The following is a 19,117-nucleotide window of genomic DNA, read 5'->3' as shown; positions in this document are numbered from 1 at the left end:
CTCACTTACCTGGTATTCCAGGCAGCTGGCATTGCCCACAGCACTGACTCTGGCTGTGTAACAGGTGAACTTAACTTGGTCCTGATTTAACTGTTCTTTTTTTAACTTTTTCTTGTTTTTAAGAAGCTGTGAGTATGCAATATCACCTGAAGGTGATACGGTTCCCAAAGCAAAAAAAAAATTACCTTTACTGACCTGGAGCTCATGTAGTGCTCTCGGAGAGGAGAAAAGGCTGCCAGCCTGCTTCTTCCTCATGCTTTGCAATGTATATGAACTGTGGGCTCAGATGCCACAAAGCAGTTTGCTTCAAAATGATGCAGGGAGCTCTGCCTCCCTGTCCATCTGGTCTCAGAAGTCAGAGACTTATTTTTACCCTTGTATGCCAGGGTTTTAAATCTGTCGTTGCACTTAGGGCAGTGTTGCCAACACAAGGTTGTGACAGGAAAGGGAACATGTATTGTTAGTGCTGTAGCTTTACTGATTTGTGACTTGTAGATAGATGTGGAATTTTGACTGATCTGGGGCCAGCTTTGGTACTTTGTGTTCCAGAGCTGACCAATAAACCTGGAGAACTTAAATGCGGGAAGCAAGGGGGGAGAGGGGAGAGTACCCGTGAGGAGCTGTGGAGCAAAAGAGAAGGGTTTTGAAACAAACCAACCACCTCGGCTGGCTGGGTAGAGGATAGTTGTTCTTGCAGAGTAGTTTGCAGTGCTGGCAGCAGCTGAACGGGTGGCTGACAGGAGTCTTTGCTTGCATCCTAGCAGCCACCTTTCTAGGGAAAAGGAAGCTGATGGGAATCTGTGCAAGAATTGGAGCTGACTGCAGGCTTAGTTCAGATACCTTCTGCTTCGAATGCTGCAGCTGGCAGGGGAGGCTGCTCAGAGGCCCATCCTGCTGGAGCTTTGCTTCTCTTAGTATGTGATCTGGAGGAATAAAACCTGGCTGTTTGAATGTGCACTGCCACTGTGGTGTGTCCTTTCAGCTGCAGCTCTGGTTTAGCTACAAGCCATGGAGCAGTCTCAGGGTTGGCTCTAGTCATCCAAAGGCTGAAGAGAAGGTGGCATCTCTGGGGACTCTTTATTCTGCTCGTTTTTTCCAGAGGTTATTGTTTCTCTGTACAACTGCAGGTCACTGTCATGTAAAAGCACGCTGTGGGGTTAGAGAGAGGAACTTGAACCTTTTTTTGGCACTTGGCAGCTTCTGTGTGGGTGTGAGGTTTCCAGCAGTCAGCCTTTTGTAAAGCAGTCACTAAACTGAGTCAGGGCATGAAGCTGCACCAGAGGGGTGTTCAAACCTCCCTTTTTGCATCCTGTCTCCCTTGTATTTTTCTACATTATCTTTCAGGATTAAGCTAGAGGAGAACCCTGTGAGAGCTGACACTTTGCATTATCTCTGCTCCCAGCTGCCTCTTTGGAGCTGCTGTGTGAGGTTATTCACCACAGCCTGAGGGCTGAGAAATGCTGGTGAAATATCTGCAATCCAGGGTGCCATGGCTCCTGAAAGCCATCCTGAACCACAAAGTGGGCCTGCCAGCTCTCTGCAGAGAAACTGCTGAACTGAACAAGGAGTTTAGCTGTGCATTCATCAGAGAATGGAAGTTTTGCCTATCTGGGAAACTTAGTGTGTGTAAGAGAACAGAAATTTTGCTTATCCAGGAAACTGAGTGTGTCCTTCCGAAAGTTTTGTGTGGTGCAAAATTAGTTAAAATGCTGAAATAAAAGCTGAATTAAACAGATAAAACAACGGAATACAGTGATTGCTATTGGAGATGGGTGTGGGATAAGGGAGTGTACATATGGTGTAAATCTCTTGAGATGCAAGCTCCATGCCCCAGCAGTTTTCTGAGTGGGTGGCTGTTTTGAGTTGCACTTGATAAAAGACTCTTTTTCTATTACCCCTCCCCTACACCAATTTAAATGAGTGGTGTTGAGTTTAAAGCTGGGTTTAAAGGTGCCATGACATTCTGTCTGCAAAAGAAACCAAAAAACCTTTGAGAAAAGGGGTATCATGTGATCCATGGGGCACAGCTAAAGGTGTGTTGTACAGTTACAGTGGTGCTCATGGGGCCTGTGTGGGCCAGAGATTTTGACCTCTCCTGGTGAAGGCAACTCCAGCCCTGCTCTCCAGTGATGTGTATGGTAGTTTGCCTTTGGGGTAAAGGGTAAAGCACAGCTGTTGGAGTCAAGTGTTGTTTGTTTTGCTGTGGTCCATGGTTGGGAGGTAGTGGTTAAAACTGACTTCTAGGAAAACTCCCTGCCTTTATTGTTGGTTGTTCCATTTGCACATGTGGTATTAGCTGAGTCAACTGAAGCTGTGTCCAATGCTGGACAGGATGAACTACACAAACAGCTTTTGTTCTCGCTGATGATTGAGATTATCTTCTTCCATACACAGACTCAGTTACAGTCTCAGATGTTGTGAGTGAAGTGTTTGGCTGCCTGAGGTCTGCTGTTTGACTGTGGTGTCAAACCAGCCAAGCCATCCTTACCTTGAGGTTTTTGTGGTAGAGACCCACCTGGGTGTTACTGGCGGGTCCACAATGCAATGGCTGAGCTCACTGGTGGTCTTTTGGGTGTAGGAAGTCCTGGACAGGTAGATGGACACTGGGGCAATCAAGAAATTTCTGCAGAGATTGGTGTTCTGAGCCTGGCAGGTGATGACTTGCAGACATTAACACATATTGCATCATCTATCTGCTCCCTGCTTTAAAGTGTTAATGTATTCTGTTTATTGAGCCCCTACAATAGAAAGCAGCAGCTGTAACAGCAATGTTGGCTGTAGGACTTGGGAGTATTGGACAGTTCTAATGACTCAGGGTATTCTGTGTCTAGGGACCCAACTGGACATGGCTGAAAAGGGTGAATTTTTAAAGCATGGAATGTCATTACTTCTTAAGGCTCAATGCCATTTTTAGGTACATGTAAAAGTCTTGGCACAGAGTGGCTGGAAAGCTGCCCAGTGGAAAAGAACCTGGGGGTGCTGGTCAGTAGCCTGCTAAACATGAGCCAGTGTGTGCCCAGGTAGCCAAGAAGGCCAGTGCCATCCTGGCCTGGATCAGCAATGGTGTGGCCAGTGACCATCACCCTGTTCTGGGCACTGGTGAGGCCACACCTCAAATCCTGTGCTCAGTTCTGGGCCCCTCACTACAGCACAGACACTGAGGTGCTGAATGAGTCCAGAGAAGGGCAGTGAAGCTGGGAAGGGTCTGGAGCACAAGTCCTTGAGGAGCTGGGGGTGTTTAGCCTGGAGAAGAGGACTCAGGGTTGACCTTATTGCTCTCTACAAGTCCCTGGCAGGAGGTTGCAGCCAGGTGGCCATTGGCCTCTTCTTCCAAGTACCAAGTGATGGAACAAGAGGAATTGGCCCAAGTTCTGTCAGGGGAAGTTTATATGGGATGTTAAAAAAAAAACATCTTCAGCATAAGGGTGACCAGTGGTCGAAACAGGAAGGTATTTGGGAGATTCTCCATTCTAGGAGATGCTAAAAAGATGTGTATATGTGGCACTAAGGGGTATGCTTTAGTGGTGAACCTGGCAGTGCCAGATCAGTGATTGTACTTGATGACTTAATGTTTTTTTCAACATAAGTTATTCTAGGATTTTGTGATTGAAATGCACCTACTCAGCATTTTCTTCTGGAAGTCAAAGAGATGGTCTTTATTATTCTCACCCTATGGGTTGTGTTTTAAGCTTTGGGAATAAGAAGACTTGCTCTTATTTAGAAACATTGCAGATGAAACCAGGTAGGGTGGAATTATCCAGTGATGAAAAACATGGCAGCCTTCTGTAGAAAAGCAGAATGATAAATCTTACCGAATTTTGTGGCTGGGACTTGCTCAAAGGATAACCTTTTGAGGTGTCTTGTGCTATTTTTTCCACTATCTTGAGTATCTCCAGCTTCCTGTTTACACTGCAAGCACATCATCTTCTGCTTTGAGGTCTTCAGCAGATACTCTCTCAGCTTTGGGACTGGTCTGTGGTACAGTGTGCAGGCTTCTTTACAGAAGTGAGACGGCCAAACTAGTAGCCTTGGAGAAGGCACTTTGTGAACGTTGATCATTTCTCTCTCAAGGCAGCTTAAAAAAATATAATGAAGTTCTGAGGGTTTGATTCCAAAATGCAGTCTTCCTTCTTAAAGCACTGTTAGGCAGGTGAGAGCTTAATGTTGGAGAAAGGTGCAGACAGAGCACAAAAATCTCATGGCCTTGACCTCAAGGCATTTAGCTTAGAGGAGAGAGGATAACCTCCTTCCCAAATCCCAAGATGTTCTTAGCTTCCAGGCCAAGACTGCTAGTAAAAAAAACATTGTGGTTTGGTGGTTTATTTATTTTTAATTATTATTATTTTGCATGTTTACATTTTTGAGAATTAGGCTGAGACCCTTCAGTTTGGTTCCCCACAGAGTTACCCAGTCTCCTTGTGCTGCCTCATAGCTCCCAGCTGTGTGTGATGCTCTGGTGCTGTGGCTGAGGAGCAGAAATTGTTCCCTTTCTCAGACTGCCCCGACCTGCCCTCTGTCTGGGATCCACCTTCTTCCTGCATGATTTTCTGATTTCCTTGGCATGATGAGGCCTGGTGAGCAAAGCCCTGGGAATGTCATCTGTGTAACTGCAGCAGCCAGACATGTCCTATCCAGCCTCTGTCAGCACCCATGTGTGGTAGCAGGAGCTCCTGCTGTGATGGGAGAGGCAGGGCAGAAATGGGAGTTGCTCAGCCTGGGCCATGTATCTCACAGAGCAGCTCTGCTGGGGCTGCGAAGAAAACGTCCCAGTTGCATGTTTTATCTGCCCTCAGGGCAGCTCTTCACCTCCAGCTGGGTGACTACTTGGTCAGGTTGGCTTTGTTTCAAGGAAATAATTCCCAGATTTTGAAGGCTTATCTGTCTTGGAGTGGCCTGACCAGTCCCTGCTGGTAAGTCTCTAAGAGATCCCATCTTGCTTTCTAATCTGCAGGACTCTACAGAACTCAGGCATTCTCCTGAGACTGCTGGCTTGTAAAAGGCTGCATTTGATGCTTGCCATTAATTTATCAGCTCTGTAGGCCTAAAACTGATTTTTAGCTGATGATACTGCTTTTTCATGTTACTTTTGTCTTTTCTCTCCCTCCTGTCATTTAGATTAGAATTCAAGAGCTGCAGATGCTCTGAACTAAGCATGACTCACACCTAGTTTGTTTTGTGAATTACCCAGCACACAGTGCTGTCGGGAAAATGCTGGGAGTGGAGGGGGTGGGGATGGTTTTAAGACCCAAAAGGAAATGCTTGGAACATGCATCTGTGCTGCCTGGGTCACTGAACTGGCATGGATACTGCACACGTTACATGGGCCACGTGAACCAAGGGGCCCTTGGGACCCACAGTGGATGTCAAATCATGATCTAAGACTTCAGGCAGAAGTGAGGGGGGTGTTTTGCTGTGAACCTTACATGAAAAGCCAGTAGGGGCTGACCTCTTGTTGAGACACAATGGGTGCACCACAGCACCCGTTCCTGGGTGTTACCTACTTCTTTGGCACACACCTGAGTATCACTAGCAACATCTAAGAGTGCCTTTGCTCCTTCCTTGTGGTTATCTTGATCTGTTTGAGACAGTTTGAGGTGTTAAAAATGCTGAGCTGTGGAGCTGAGGTAATGCTGGAGAAAGTTAGTTTTATGGGCGGCAGAATGTAAAATGGCAAAATGTAAAATGGAAGAGGTTATTTAATGAAATTTTGCTGAACTGTTGTACCTAGGGACTTTGTTATGTCAGCCATAAAGGCAGGGCTGCAGCCATGTTTCCAAGAGCCTCGGATGCACCAATACACAAAAGGCATATTTCCAGTGAGAACTACCAGAGGAGCAGATCTGTGCTTGGAGCTTGCAGAGCGGCTCTCAGGGATTCCTCAAGACAAGTGAGCTCCCTCTTCCATGCATGAATTTTGGATCCTATCACTGTTAAGGTTGATTCTTCTGCCCTCATCCTCCCCAGCTGGCAGCACTGCTGGCCATAGCAGCCACTGGGATTCCTGGGCAGGCATTTCTTTATTGACAGCTGTGCCAGAGTGTATTCCTGGTCTGCTCCCTGCTGTGCCAAGGTAGATTGGCTCAATCAGACTTGGTAAACCTGTTGTGAATGTTCCATGCTTCGCTGGACTTGCCAATTGTAGCTGCTCTCATTGCACCCCTGCTGCTTGTTTGACTGCCTGGTGGCTCCCAGCCAGGGCCCAGGCATGGGAAGTCAAGTTAATTTGCAACAGTGAAAGTAATATTAATCTCACCTTTCATTTTTTAGACATACAGTTAGGGAGCAAGGAAATGGATTTCTTTTCTCTTAAATACAAAGCCTCTCAGAGAGGAGAAATTGAGTCTATTGTCCTTGGGGCCATCCTATTTCTCAGCACAAACCCAGGGTACACAGAACCTAGTAATGATTGTGCTGTACCCTGCTGAGACTGGGCAGGGAATGAGAACTAGTGCTGATGAAACTTCATTTCAGACCATGGCTGGCCTGTCCACATCTCCAGTAATTTCATAGTTGCCTCATTGTTGGATGTGAGTCTTCAAGGATTGGTTTCCTTGGCCTCTCTTGCAGCTGCTGTCATGCTTGGCTCGGTGCCATGGGTACTGGGTCTGATTGTGAGGGAATGTTCTGCACTGCCATCAGCCCCAAATCTGCCAGGGAGGTGCAGGTGTTCCCATCCTTTGCCACCTGGCTGGCTGACAGTGCTTCCTTGTGTTCCTGATGGGATGTTCTCATCTTCCTTAGCACGTTGTTCTCAGGCTGATGGGACTTGAGGATAATGTGCTCAGATGAGTTGGAGGCAGCCAGCCCAGCCAAGTTTCTGACAGTGACGAAAGGTTTTCTTGTGCTGCCTGCCCTGCCAGCAGCCACAGCAGCACAAAGAGAGGGCTGTGTGCTCAAGCTGTCTGCTTGGGTTTGTAACAGGAGAGTGTGTGCAGCTTCTCCAGCAATGCTAAATAATTCCAAATGTGTGAACAAACCCAAGGCTTTCTGCTGCCCCACCAGTCTGCTCCATGCTGTGTCTGTCCTCTGTGAGATGGGAGCACCAGGGAACCCAGACACTGAGAAGTTTCCAGTGTGCATATCACTGGTAACTGTCCAGCTTCCCTCTCTCTGTCAATATCACTGGCTTAAGACCCAGCTCCTCTATTCGTGTCTAAGCCCTGCAACTTGGTGGCTCATCCCAGGGCAGCATTCCCACTTGCTTTGTGAGTGTTGTGTGGATGTGGGACAGGCGGTGGCAGGGCACAGCCCCAGGTCTGGGCGCTGTGTGGCCATCTTAGGGATGGCACTGGACCTAGGTGGCTTTGGGTCAGGAGCTGGAAGTTGCACCAGGGTACTCTGGCCTATATGTGCTTCTTGGCCCAGTCACTGAGCAAGCCAGATGATGCTTCTTGTGAGCAGAAGGTGGTTGTTCCACAATTGTTCTAGGAAGCTGAAGCAGTATTCAGCAGGGATCACAGAATTAGTCTCTAGGGCAAGATTCCCTTGCCCTATCCTGTGAAAAGCATGTGTTGGTGACCACCAAGCACTCTGGGTTTGTCAGTTTGTCACCTGTGAATAGCACTGCTGCATGTGACTCAGCTGTGGCTTTTCCAGATCTGTGCCTCAAGGCAACATTTCTTTCTTTCTACGGAAATGGCCACTGGAAGCATTTCAATGCTATTGAGTTTCATATCATCTTTCCTTTTTTAAAAGAAGTTGCAATGAAAAAAAGCAACGGCAAAACCTTAATTACACCATCCAGATTTATTCATGCTTAAAGTGGGCCACTGTGGGATCATATAACTGTAACCTTTGTCCTCATCTCCACCCTGCTGCGTGTCACTGTCCTTCCCTGAAGCGTTGCTCTGGCTGTTAGGGGCTTTTGTCATCCTAAAACACCTTTCAGTGCAGACTGAACCAAAAACTCAATTGACTATGGTAAAGCATTGTCTGATCTCTTGGTACAGACAACTAGAAACTCTTCCAGGTATTTTGTGAGGATACCTGGGTGTGGAGTAATGTCTTGATGCTTCTCTAGTGGAGCATGTGCATCTGTGAGAAGAGGGAAGGCTTGTGGGATCATGGCTTAGGAAATGCAGCTGCTTTCTCATTTCCTTTGTGGCAGTGGAAATGTTTTATCTTTTCTGACTCTGAACCCTTTCACAAACAGGATCCTCATAAATTCCCCTTGTACTTTTCATGCATTCTGGGGGTTTTGGGGTTATTTTCAGTTTATCTTTTAGGCTGTGCCTGTGCTCTGCTAAAGAGAAATCTTGGTCTTCCCCAGAGGTTTTGCCAGTGGAGTGCAGCAGGAGGAGTTTGTACTTCCCTCTGTGGCTTCAGAAGCACCTTGTAGTTCTCTGCTTTGTGATGTGTTTCAAGTGGGAGATATTCCCCTCTGTGGGTGCTGTTAAGCTTCTTAGCTTGTCACATTGAGGGAAAAATAAATGACAGACCTCTATAGTGTATATTTTTGGTGCCACTGCCTAAAACTCCCCTCAAAGCAGGCAGAAACCCCAGGTCTGGCAGATCTGTGAAGAGGGGCCCCGTTCTGCAGTCTGGGGGGACAGGTCACTGTCTTTGGTTCACAGAGGAGCTGCTGTGAACCTGCCACCAAAAGGCTGAGCCTGATGCTGTGTGTCTGTCCCTATCCCTATGTATGTGGCTTGTGTTTTGTTGCCCTACTGCCTAGCATAACAAATTAAAAATGTACTCTGGTGTTTTTCTACAGTGCAGGTAGAGCATTCCTTTGAAAGTTCAAGTGGGAAAGTGGTAGGCATTGGCAAAAATCTGCTGCTTTTAAACTGGTGCCAAAGGGAGTTCATCTGTTTCCCATTTCACTTGTCTCAAGGTCATTTTCAGCATCTTTTGAAGAAGCTGTAGTTATCCCTGCCCATAATGCTGTGACTGATCCCATATCTGGGTTCTAGGTGCAAATCCAGCATCTGCTTTTAGACAGTCAATTAAGCTTACAAGAAACAACTGGAAATGATACCTGAGCTGGTAGAAATGCCTTGAGAGAAATGCTGTGAGAGCCATGGAGCTCAGTCTGCTCAGCTTTGGAGAGGTGCCAGTGTGCACCTGCCCTTTGTGCCATGAAAATCCTATTCTCAGACTCTTTAACCTGGCACAGAAAGTCACAGTAAACACAAATGCCTGCCCTTGGTTTTAGCTGGATGCAGTCAATGTGGGCATTGGTAAAAATATATAATAGATATTCTGTTGGAATGGAATGCAGAGCTTTGTACATAAGGTCTGATCCAGTGGTAGCATGGACTATTCTGTTCTTGAAATGGAGGTTGAGGGGAGAGTGGAGAAGGCATTTTATGCCAACAAGGACAAAGAAATAAACGCACACAAAAATAGACATGATGATAGGAGTGGGGGAAAACCACAATTCCAGACCTTGGCTAGTAGAAGCTGTCAGAAGTTCACATGCTTCCCTGACTACCATAGCTTGTTTGATGCTTTTTTTGTTTGTTTTTTGTTTTTCTGGTGCTAATTCTCTTTACTTTATTTCCCTGTTCAGTGTGTCGAGACTTTGCTATTCTGGAAGATCATACCTTGGCCCATAATTTACAGGAACAAGAGAGTAAGTAGCAACAATCTTCAGAGCAAACTGAAGCAAGCTTGTCCCAGCAGATAGCTGGCTTTATTTGATTTTGCTAAGAAAAATGCTTCCTGCTTTTATTTAATTTTTTTCCTTTTAATGGAATACAGTTTATTATTGCTGTCTTCACTATCCTGTAACACTACACTTCACTCTGCTCCAGCTCACATTGTACCCCAGAGATAGTTGCATTTTATATTTCAGTTTTGTGCTCTCCTTTAGAGTTAAGTTTGTTTATGCCATTTATGATAAAATTGCATGTAGGAGTGCACTTGGGGTTTTGTTGCTGTGCAAGGATTTTAGAAATGACTAGCAATTTTGGAAGCTTCAAGTTTTATAGTCTGACCTAAAGTACCACCACAAGAGTCTGTTTGTTTACTTATTTCAGAATTAGCAGTGTCTGCCTTTTGAAAGGAGCCTTCCTTTTCAGACATTTTGAGGTAGGGCAGCTGTACACTAGAAGAGTTTATAAAGGAGGAAAAAAAGGACAGCCAGAAACTGCAAAGTGACTGGTGCTTTTTTTTTTTTAATTTTTTTTTTTTTTTTACTTATCTGCTTAGTTTGGGAATGTTTATGTTGTAGTTTCAGGTGTGGTGGCCTCTCTAATCAGCTTCTCATGGATTTGGTATCTGCCAGTACCAGGTGCTAATGCCGTTCCTGCTGCTCCACCAAGGGTGCAGCTGCTCATGCCCTTGGTGCTGGAACCTGACACCATTGAATTAAAGAGGACTCTGGGCTGCAGCTCATGTAGCCATTTTTTCTGGCAGGCAATATCCATGTATGGTAAAGGACTCACTGGAGCACTAAGTTGCTCTGTTGCTAAATATAAAGGTAGGGAGATTTTTGGAACTGATTCTGCTGAGAGTGAGAGGAGTTTTCTTCTGTAGAGGTTATTGAAAACAAATTAGAAAAGTATCCATAATAAGTGGTTTAGGTTCAGCTCATCCTCACTGGCCTCTAGTGGTCCCTCCCAGACCCCCTTCATTTGTCTGTGTTGATTTTCTGTGGTCAGAGAATGAAATTCAAAGCCTAAAAACCATTCCCTATAAACCTGGATGTGTTTAAAATACGCAGAACTTGTTTTGGTATCAGACCCGTATACAGCCCCCTCAGTGCTGAAAAGAGGCAATCTCAAGCTGCTAGCATAATTTCAGTTCAGGACTTTCCCACCTTTAGAGAGATTGCTTGGTGTTTCCCTGCCAAGATCTGTCTTCCTTTCTGGGCTGGAATCTCCCTCCCACTTGGTTTATCTTGTTCACTCAGTGAAGTTCTGCAGCCTGATTTGAGGGTTCTTGTCTGTGTTTATTTCCAGTTGAGCATCACTTGGCCACAAATGTTCAGCGTAATCGTCTGGTGCAACATGACTTGCAGATGGCCAAGCAACTGCAAGAAGAGGAGGATAAGAAAGCCCGTGCTCAAATCCAGAAACACCAAAAAGACTTGTGAGTTTGTGCTGGAGATCTTGGAATGGGAATGCTAGTCCCATTTGGTCAGAGTACTAATAGCAGCTGCTTTGATTTGGCAGTGTGTGGGGTTCATCAGCCTTTTGCTTTTGTTTCTTTTTTTCTTTGGCTGTCCACTGCTGTGAAAGTAGTGATACCAGGCTCTGGCACAGAGGAATGAGAGCAGTGTGGGAGCAGGTGGTCTTGGAGCCCATCCTGCCTTAGATACTGTTGCTTGTCCATGAGAAGGAGCCTTCCCATTCTACTGCTTGTTGTGAAAATGGGGTAACTTGGCCACTTGTGTTGACCTTGTCCCTGGCTGAAGTCTGAGACTGAAGGAACTGTGCCACAGAAGTACCCAGTGCTACGGGGAATCTCTGTCCTGTGGAAATTGCAGATATTGGTGTGTTTGCCCTGTGCCTGGTGAATGCTTTTGAGGAGCTGGGTGTGATGCTTTTGGTGTCCTGCTGCACTGACAGCCCCTGTGTGTGCTTGCAGCTATTTATTCAGCATGAAGTGACCTGGGAAGGGAAATTGCTGCTCCAGGGAGCCTCAATGGGGATGGGTGTTGGGGGACAGGCCTCTCTTGCAGTCACTGACTTCTGCAGTAACTGTGGGAGGGCATTTAATGATTGATCCAGTGTGCTCTGCAGGTTTGCTCAGTCCCCACATGCCACATCTTAACCCTGTGGTCTGTGGTTTGGCTCTCTGTGTGCCATGGTTCTCAGCTGTGGAGCTGATGTAGAAGTGAAACATGGCAGCACAGGGCAAAACAAACTGTGCTTTCCAATCCAGAGTGGACTTGCAGAGCACTGGATGTAGCAGATGGTTCATGGGACAGGGCTCAGCCAGATCCCTCTCATGAGATGTGGGTGGATGGGGGTACCTGCAAATAAAAGGTCTGCAAGGCAGGATGCATCTCCCAGCAGCTGTGCTGCCTCCTGACTGTTGTTGGGTTCTGGAATGCCACCCACTAGGTGCAGTTGGTGGTGGATCACAGAGCCTGGGTAGCTCATCTGGCAGGACCAGTGACAGAGCAGAAGAGCTCTGTGTTGCAGATGTGGGAGATACAGGACTGGCTTCAAAGCAGCAGCTCATGAAAGCTTTGAAGCTGGGGCGTGACAGATGAGCCACTGTTTTCAATGTTCCCAGCACACTGGGACAGACCTTGTGTACATATGTATCTCTCAAGTCTGTGCTTTTTTCAATAGTTTTATTTCTTTATTACCAATTAGAGATGTGAGTCAGTAAATGACAACATAAAAATTGATTTTGTATGGCAGACATGATTCTTCTTTGTTACTTACTGGGAGCTGCAAACAATTTTCTTGTTGTAGGACTCTGTAAAATGGGATTTACAAACTTTGTGAGCCAAAGCACAGGCAAAACTGCTGATGTAAAACGTTATGTCAGCAGCAGTTCTGCTTCTGAGAGCAGGAGCTCTTCTGCAAGAGTAGTAAAAGAAGTTGGAGGCATCCTTTTGTAATTGGATCTTTTTCTTCCTTAATTCTTTGTACATTCCCACAGTCTCTTCCTTGTCCAAGAGTAGCATGTACTGGCAACAAAATAATCCCTATTGTTGTTGCTTTCTGTGTCATGTAGGACAGTTTGATGCTACGAGGTGATGGGAGGAGTAAGAGGGCAGAACTAAGGGGTCTTTAGAAACAGGAAACAAAAAAGCTCTTCAAGTTTATTGGCTTTCTTCTCTCTTTCAGATCCTAATTTCTCTCAGAAGGACTTTGTGAAGATAAATGAGAGAACAGAAACATCTCTTTTTAAGAATTCAGGGAAACATCAAACCTGATTTTCATGCTTCTTTAAAAGCATCTCTGGCATCTAGCTGAGCAGCCTGCAAACTGCTAAGCAGAGTAGCAAGATTACTAAAATAAAATAGTGTGAAAATGTGTTCTTTCCCTGTTTTGCTCTCAATGTGTGATAGTTCTGTTGCACTGATGTGAGCAGTTCCTCTGAATAGTTCCTTTGAACAGCAATCCCTTTTTTTCTCCTCATCTGGCAACAGCTAGTATCTGCAGTCACTGTGAATGGGAGGGAGCTTTCTGATCACACAAACTTTTAGGTTTTTTTCTCTTTTTTGTAAACTGATGTAGACTTTTCCTGACTTTCTTAACACTCCTGGCTGCCCAGGAGTGAAGGACACGAGTGGGATGTTCAGGAATGGTGATGTTTGTGTTGCTCTGGCTGATTTTTGGGGTCTGACTGGGACTTGAGCTCACATTAAGGAAACTGAAGGGCAGGAAGAGCTGTCAAAGTTCTTGAACCTATTTTCTTATGCTCACACAAGTGAATACATTAGTTTATGTTCACTAAGTAATCAAGTCTCAGTATTTAATTACTGTTGAGCAATAAACCTCCAAATCTAATCCTCTATAACTGTTGTTCTTAGGAATTGATGTGGTGTATTCCAAGATGTGTCATCAGAAAGAAGAAAATGCTTTTATGTTGGCAATACTTCTGGTGTTCCTTGCTGGTAACAGAGAGGCAATGACCTTGTTGCCTTGGCTCTGAAAGATGATTAGCTGTTTTTCTGTCCTGTTTGTTTTCAATAGGATGTATTTTAAGCATTTAGCAAGTCAGTTTGTGCTGATGAACTTGGCACCTTAGCTCTGCTCACAGGTGCCAGGGGAACTGGAGACGTGCAATGCCTTGATGTGTCTGACCTTTCTAACTTATTTTCTGCCTAGTTTCATGTCCTCAGAGCCTGGGGTTGTAAAGGATCCACTACTAGGCTCACTGACAGCCTGCTCCCTGGGATTTGCTAATTCAACTATTGTTTTCCTGGGAGCTGTGGTTCTCTGCTGGTGCCAGGTTTGCCAAGTATCTTTTTAAAAAAGCAAGTTCAAGAACTAGGTATGCTGCTGTGTGAACTCTCCTGACTTTGAACAGATTTGTCCCCAGAGTCAAATGAAACACACACAGGCACATGCAAAAATTGCCAGATTTTATTACCTGGATGAAAGAAACTTGTGTCCTTAAATGTTTGACCTATTGATAACTAAAGTCTAGAGGTCTGCTCCCAAGGAGCTGTTGACAGAAATAATCTTCTTTTCCTTCCTGCTGTGCGTGCCTTTTTGTTGCCTATGACAAATGAGTTGTTTCTTAGTGACATCTGTCCTCTAAACCCCTCTTGTTGCGATGTTCTTCCTCTCCACCCTTGCCAAATATCCACCCCTTCTGCTTCTCTCCTTCTTCTTTACTTTCTGTAAAAGAAGGTTCTGTTGTGCCATTGGCTGCTCTATCCATGCCACATTTCTTGTTTTTGCAACAAAACGTGCTTGTCTGCACTTGAGTGTTTTAACTTCCTCATGTCCTAGATTCTCTCCCAGTCTTTTGCCTCCAGATTCACTCGGTCATTTATGCCCAGATTCTTGCTCAAACCTAGAACTAGTTGCTCCAGCCGACATAGCACACCTTTGACATAGCTCAATCTGCTTCAGTTATTTGCTTGTCTTCCACTCTTGGTTGTGTTTTCATCACCTGTCTGATCATTGTCAGTGTATTCTTCAAAAGATTGTATTCTAATAAGGTAGGCTCTGCTTGTTGCTGCTCACACTGTTCTCCTCCTATGCCTTGCCTCTCAGTAATTGCAATTGTGGGGATTGACTTCCCTGACATGTTTAGAGCTGGTCTTTAGCTCAATCTCAACAGTGCTGAAAGAGAGAACTTTTAGTTTTTCTTTTCAGATCCCCTAGTCCATTTCTGAATTGCCCTGAGGAATCCTTGGCATTGTTCTAGCCTGTTTGCTAGACATCACAGCATGCTGCTGAGTGTGGCACTGTTCTTGCAGATGCTTTTCAGCCTTCCTGGTCTGTCTGCACAGCCAAACTTCTCATGTCTCAATTGCTCTCATCTCTCCCTGTCCCCAGTTCATGCAGTCTTGTGTTCCTCCATCCACACTGGCACTGTGGCAGTGGCTCCTTCCCCCTTGTTTAGACACGTTACTCCCTTGCCTCTGGGCACTGGTCCTGCTTTTGTATCTTGTCCCACCTCAGTGGCATTTCTCATTCATTACTGGACTGCCACCTCCAGCCTCCACTTGGCTTATGTACCATATTCCTGCACTTTTTTCTCCTTGGCTTACACATGAAAGTCACTTCCCAGAAGTGTCTGCATTAACCATACCCCTGAACCTCTCCTTAGATACCACGTAGACAAAAACTCAGCAGAATTAGGCTGTTTGCAGACTCCTGAGCACTACCTTGGCCTGCCCTATTTTGTGATACCTATCTCCTTTCTTAGCAATCTGCCCATGAATCTCTTTTACATTTTACTCCGTGGATGTTTTGGGAAGTATTTTCTAAATTTGGCCACCAGTAAGTACAGGGAGTCCTGGTCCCTGGTGAGGATTCATAGCTCTGCACTAACACTGAGTAATAATTCTTTTGTGTAAATTGGGTGGATTTTTTTTTAGCTCTTTTATCCCTTTCTCCAGCCTGACTGATGCCTGTGACTGCAGCTGCCTATAATCCCTGTCTCCTTGCCTTCTAGGGAACGCCAGGACTGCGAGATTGCTCAGGAAATCCAAGTGAAGCTCGCGTTTGAAGCGGAGGAGCGCCGCAGGCAAGAGGAAAAAGACGAGGTAACCTTTAAAGCTGCAGGGATGGATGGCAGGGCTATTTGTAGCAGCCTTTTCAGGGCAGACATTTCTTGGCCAGTAGCCACAGGAGTTGGCTTGCAGGGTGGCAGTCCTTGTCATGACAGAGCTCTGTATGCACAGAGATTTTGGGGAGTCCTGTTACAGGAATAAGATACAGTCATAGTCCTCACACTCAAGGGTCATGAGGGTTGTTGATGCCAGTGGCCTTGCTAATGAAGAGGTCAAGTAATAGGTAAGTCTTGCTGAGGTGTTTATTGCCCTGTTGTAGGAAGTTGTAATTGTTTATACACTCTGAGACCTGCTTGCTTTCTCAAATGCAAGAAGATAGGTAGTGCTCTTGGGAGAATCCTGGGCCATTATTTCTTTGTCTTTAATGCAAAGATTTCAGTGGGACTGTTGGCCCAGCCATCTGTTTCTGGGTTCTTCATTTTTCAATTTAGTATTTCACAGCCTGAACACCCTGTTACAGTTTCTTGCTGTAAGGAATCTGTAAGCAGATTCCTTTTGTGACTTCAGAATGTTTCTCTGCTCCTTTTGCTTGAGAGTGGGTGGTGTGGTTTGTTCATAGTGTACAAAGGGTTTTGCTTGTTGGTCACCTCAGTGGATCATCCTGTCATATAGTTTTCAAGAAACCCACAGAGTAGAGGAACACCTGTGAGAACCTGTAATTTCAGATAGTTTTCTGAGAAGTCCGAGTTGTCTCGAGATGTTCAAGAGGCACCTGGTGGCATTCTCTGTATTAGGAAGAGCTTGAATACAAGGCTGAATTTCCTGGAAGAGCCTGAAATAAGAATCTGCCCTTACCTGACAGATGCACTGGATTTTTTTGCAAGACTTCATTTTCTTCTTCTACCATTAATTCCAAGCAAGTACTGAAAGGCTGCCCAGAGAGATGGGAAGAGCTTGGCTTCCCAGAGGAGTTTGTGCTAATGGGGTGGGAGGAACACTTTGGCTATAGGATTTCTGCTTAAAAGGTAGTGATCTGTCATATTTTTATCAGGAAGGTGAAGGAGATGCAAAACTAATGTTGACTTGTGGAGCTGCACCTTTCCTTCCTGCTTTATGTAGAGAACTGCAGGGATGTCAGCAGTCTGACCACAGGTCCTTGCAGCCTGTCAAGCCTGCCCGCTGACCATCTTGTGCAGTTGGGAGCAGGCTTCAGCTGACTGTGCCTTAAAGCAAGGAGAAGTCATAAATATTCTCTTTCTTCCTGCTGGTACTTGGGAAGTTCCCAAGTGTGTCTGAAATGTAACTGAGGACTGAGGCAGATCCTTTCTGGAGTGCAGGTATTTTAAATGAAGCACTAAGCCTGCCTGCCCTGCCTGCTGATGAATCCTGTTTGTAAGAAGTGGTTTGTGTGGATTTGCAAGTCCTGAGCTGTCTCAGTCCTGGAGATAATGTGCTTTAGCTCATATATTTATAGACTTACAGTACTTGCTAGAAAGGTTAACCTTGTCAGGGAAAGGAGTTTGTGGAGGTTTAGTTTTTTGGGTTGTTTATTTTTTTTTTCTCGAAAAAGCCTGTGTCATCCCCAGATTTTCCACAAAGCTGCTTTCAGAGCAGATCTTACCTGAATCCTGAAATAATAGTTTGTACTTGAGCAGCCATCCAATGTCCTCCAGTGCAGGCTTGGCTCTGGAGGGTGTTGACTCTTAGTTTGCATTTCAGCCATGCCTTTCCTGCCTGCAGTGTCCACTTTACATGCATGGCTCTGTAAAGGTCCTGAGGATTAGGAAGGCTTAAATGAATAGCATCCAAAGGGGCAGCATGACCTGCTGGTGTCTCCCAGCTTTGCTCCCTAGCTCCAGACTGGCTTCACTGACTCACAAGCTCGTGGGCCTCAGAGGAGCAGGCCCCAGGGAGCTGTTTGTGGTTCCTAGGCCTTGTTGACCCATTAGTCATCTCGAAGGGAAACCAATTAGGAAAATGGAGTGCTCTTCTCTTTGGCATATCTACCAAAACTGTGACAGGAGACAAATGGCTGCAGTCCCCACTGTGCTCCTGCCTTGTGCCTATTTGCTCTTCCTAATATCCTTTCGATTTTCTTTTCCTTCAAGTCTCTGTCTGTCAAACTGATGCATTTCCCTGCCTGGCATCCTGTAGTCCCTGCAAATTACAGCCAGTGTGAAGTGAGTTCACAGTTTGCTTGGGGAACTCCTTCCAGTCAGAAGTGCCTTTAGCTGGACAGTCTTTGCCTCTGTGCTTTTCTTTCCCTGGTAGATTGCAGGGAGGAGATCCCACTCCCATTTCTGGCTGTGCACTTCTGTGACTTCCAAGTACTGTGGAAAGCCTGAGGTCGCACATGCAGTCTCTTCTGCCCTGCTTTGGCCATTAGGGCTTAGCAGGCTTGTGTGCAGGAGGAGCAGGAACCTGGGAGTTTGCCATGGTGTTGGAATCTCAGTACTGGGCTGAGCTGACTACTGGTTGCTGACATGGTCCCTTGTGTCACCCATTAATTTGAAAGCCTCGTCCAGTTCGGGGGTTGAATTTGAGTAACTGTTGTTGTGTCTGAAAAATTACATTTTTTTTTAAGGATTTTAATAATTGAATAAAGAATTTGATCAAAAGAATCTGGAGATACTTTTTAGTGGTGATTTAATGTCTGTTTTCTTCCATCTCTGCAGGATATTGCCCGTCTCCTACAACAGCAGGAAGAAAAAAAGCACAAGAAGCACTACCCAGAGTCCCAGGGACACACAGGCTATGAAGAGACCTATTATGCACAAAATGGAGGTATGTTTCTGCAAGATAAAAGGTCAGGATCATGGCAGTTTAGGTGAACCTGGTGGTCTGACAACTCTTTATCCCTCAGATTCAACTTTATGCTACAGTCCTGCATTTAGCACTGTAGCATTGCATCGGTTTCTGGGGTCAGAATCAGATTATTTTTTAATCAGAAAGTGTTTAGTTAAAAAAAAAAGGCAAAGAAGACAATTGAATAGCTTTTATTGTCCTTGAAGGTGGCCTAAATGACAGAGATAGGTAATGTGGTTTGTGTATGTGCAAGTACAGCCACACATGCATGTTTTAGAAGTGCTTGTGGAAAAAGACAGTGGCTGATAAGGTAGTTACTGCTGTGTGACACCAGGGGTGTGGGGGAGAAATGCTGGTGAAATTCCATGCTTGCATTTGAGGAGAGACAGTTCCATGTGCTCATTTGTGATGCTGGCACAGCTACATGAAGGAATAAATGCTGGTTCATGGAGATGTTTCAAAAATAGCTCCTTGCAGGTATGTATCCAAGCTGTAAAATTAGCACAACTGCCTTGAATGACTTACTGAAGAACAAGGTCATCTCTACTGAATGTCTCTGCTGTGATTATCGTCTGGGACTGTACAGTGTGGAAATTATTTGATCTACAGTTCTCTATTGCTTCCTTTTGGTCAGCTTCTGTGATTGAATACAGACCTTCTTTAAACTGGGAGGAGAGAATCAGGGTGTATTTAATTATGGAGCAATCTGGGGAT

General features: G+C 45.4%; 1 protein-coding gene across 1 annotated transcript in view; it reads left to right on the top strand.

The window, feature by feature from the left end:
* The window catches only part of CCDC50 (coiled-coil domain containing 50), a 41,774-nt gene that overhangs the window by 7,333 nt on the left and 15,324 nt on the right, over positions 1-19,117 (top strand). Inside the window, exons 2-5 of the mRNA XM_066556761.1 lie at positions 9,512-9,574; positions 10,905-11,034; positions 15,541-15,631; positions 18,274-18,382. Of these exons, the coding sequence (XP_066412858.1) occupies positions 9,512-9,574; positions 10,905-11,034; positions 15,541-15,631; positions 18,274-18,382 (393 nt within the window). The remainder of the gene's footprint in view (positions 1-9,511; positions 9,575-10,904; positions 11,035-15,540; positions 15,632-18,273; positions 18,383-19,117) is intronic.

The sequence above is a fragment of the Molothrus aeneus genome, chromosome 10 (genome assembly GCF_037042795.1).
Source record: "Molothrus aeneus isolate 106 chromosome 10, BPBGC_Maene_1.0, whole genome shotgun sequence".
NCBI lineage: Eukaryota > Metazoa > Chordata > Aves > Passeriformes > Icteridae > Molothrus > Molothrus aeneus.
The sequence above is the reverse complement of the archived record's forward strand: the minus strand, read 5'-3'. Positions and strand labels throughout refer to the sequence as shown.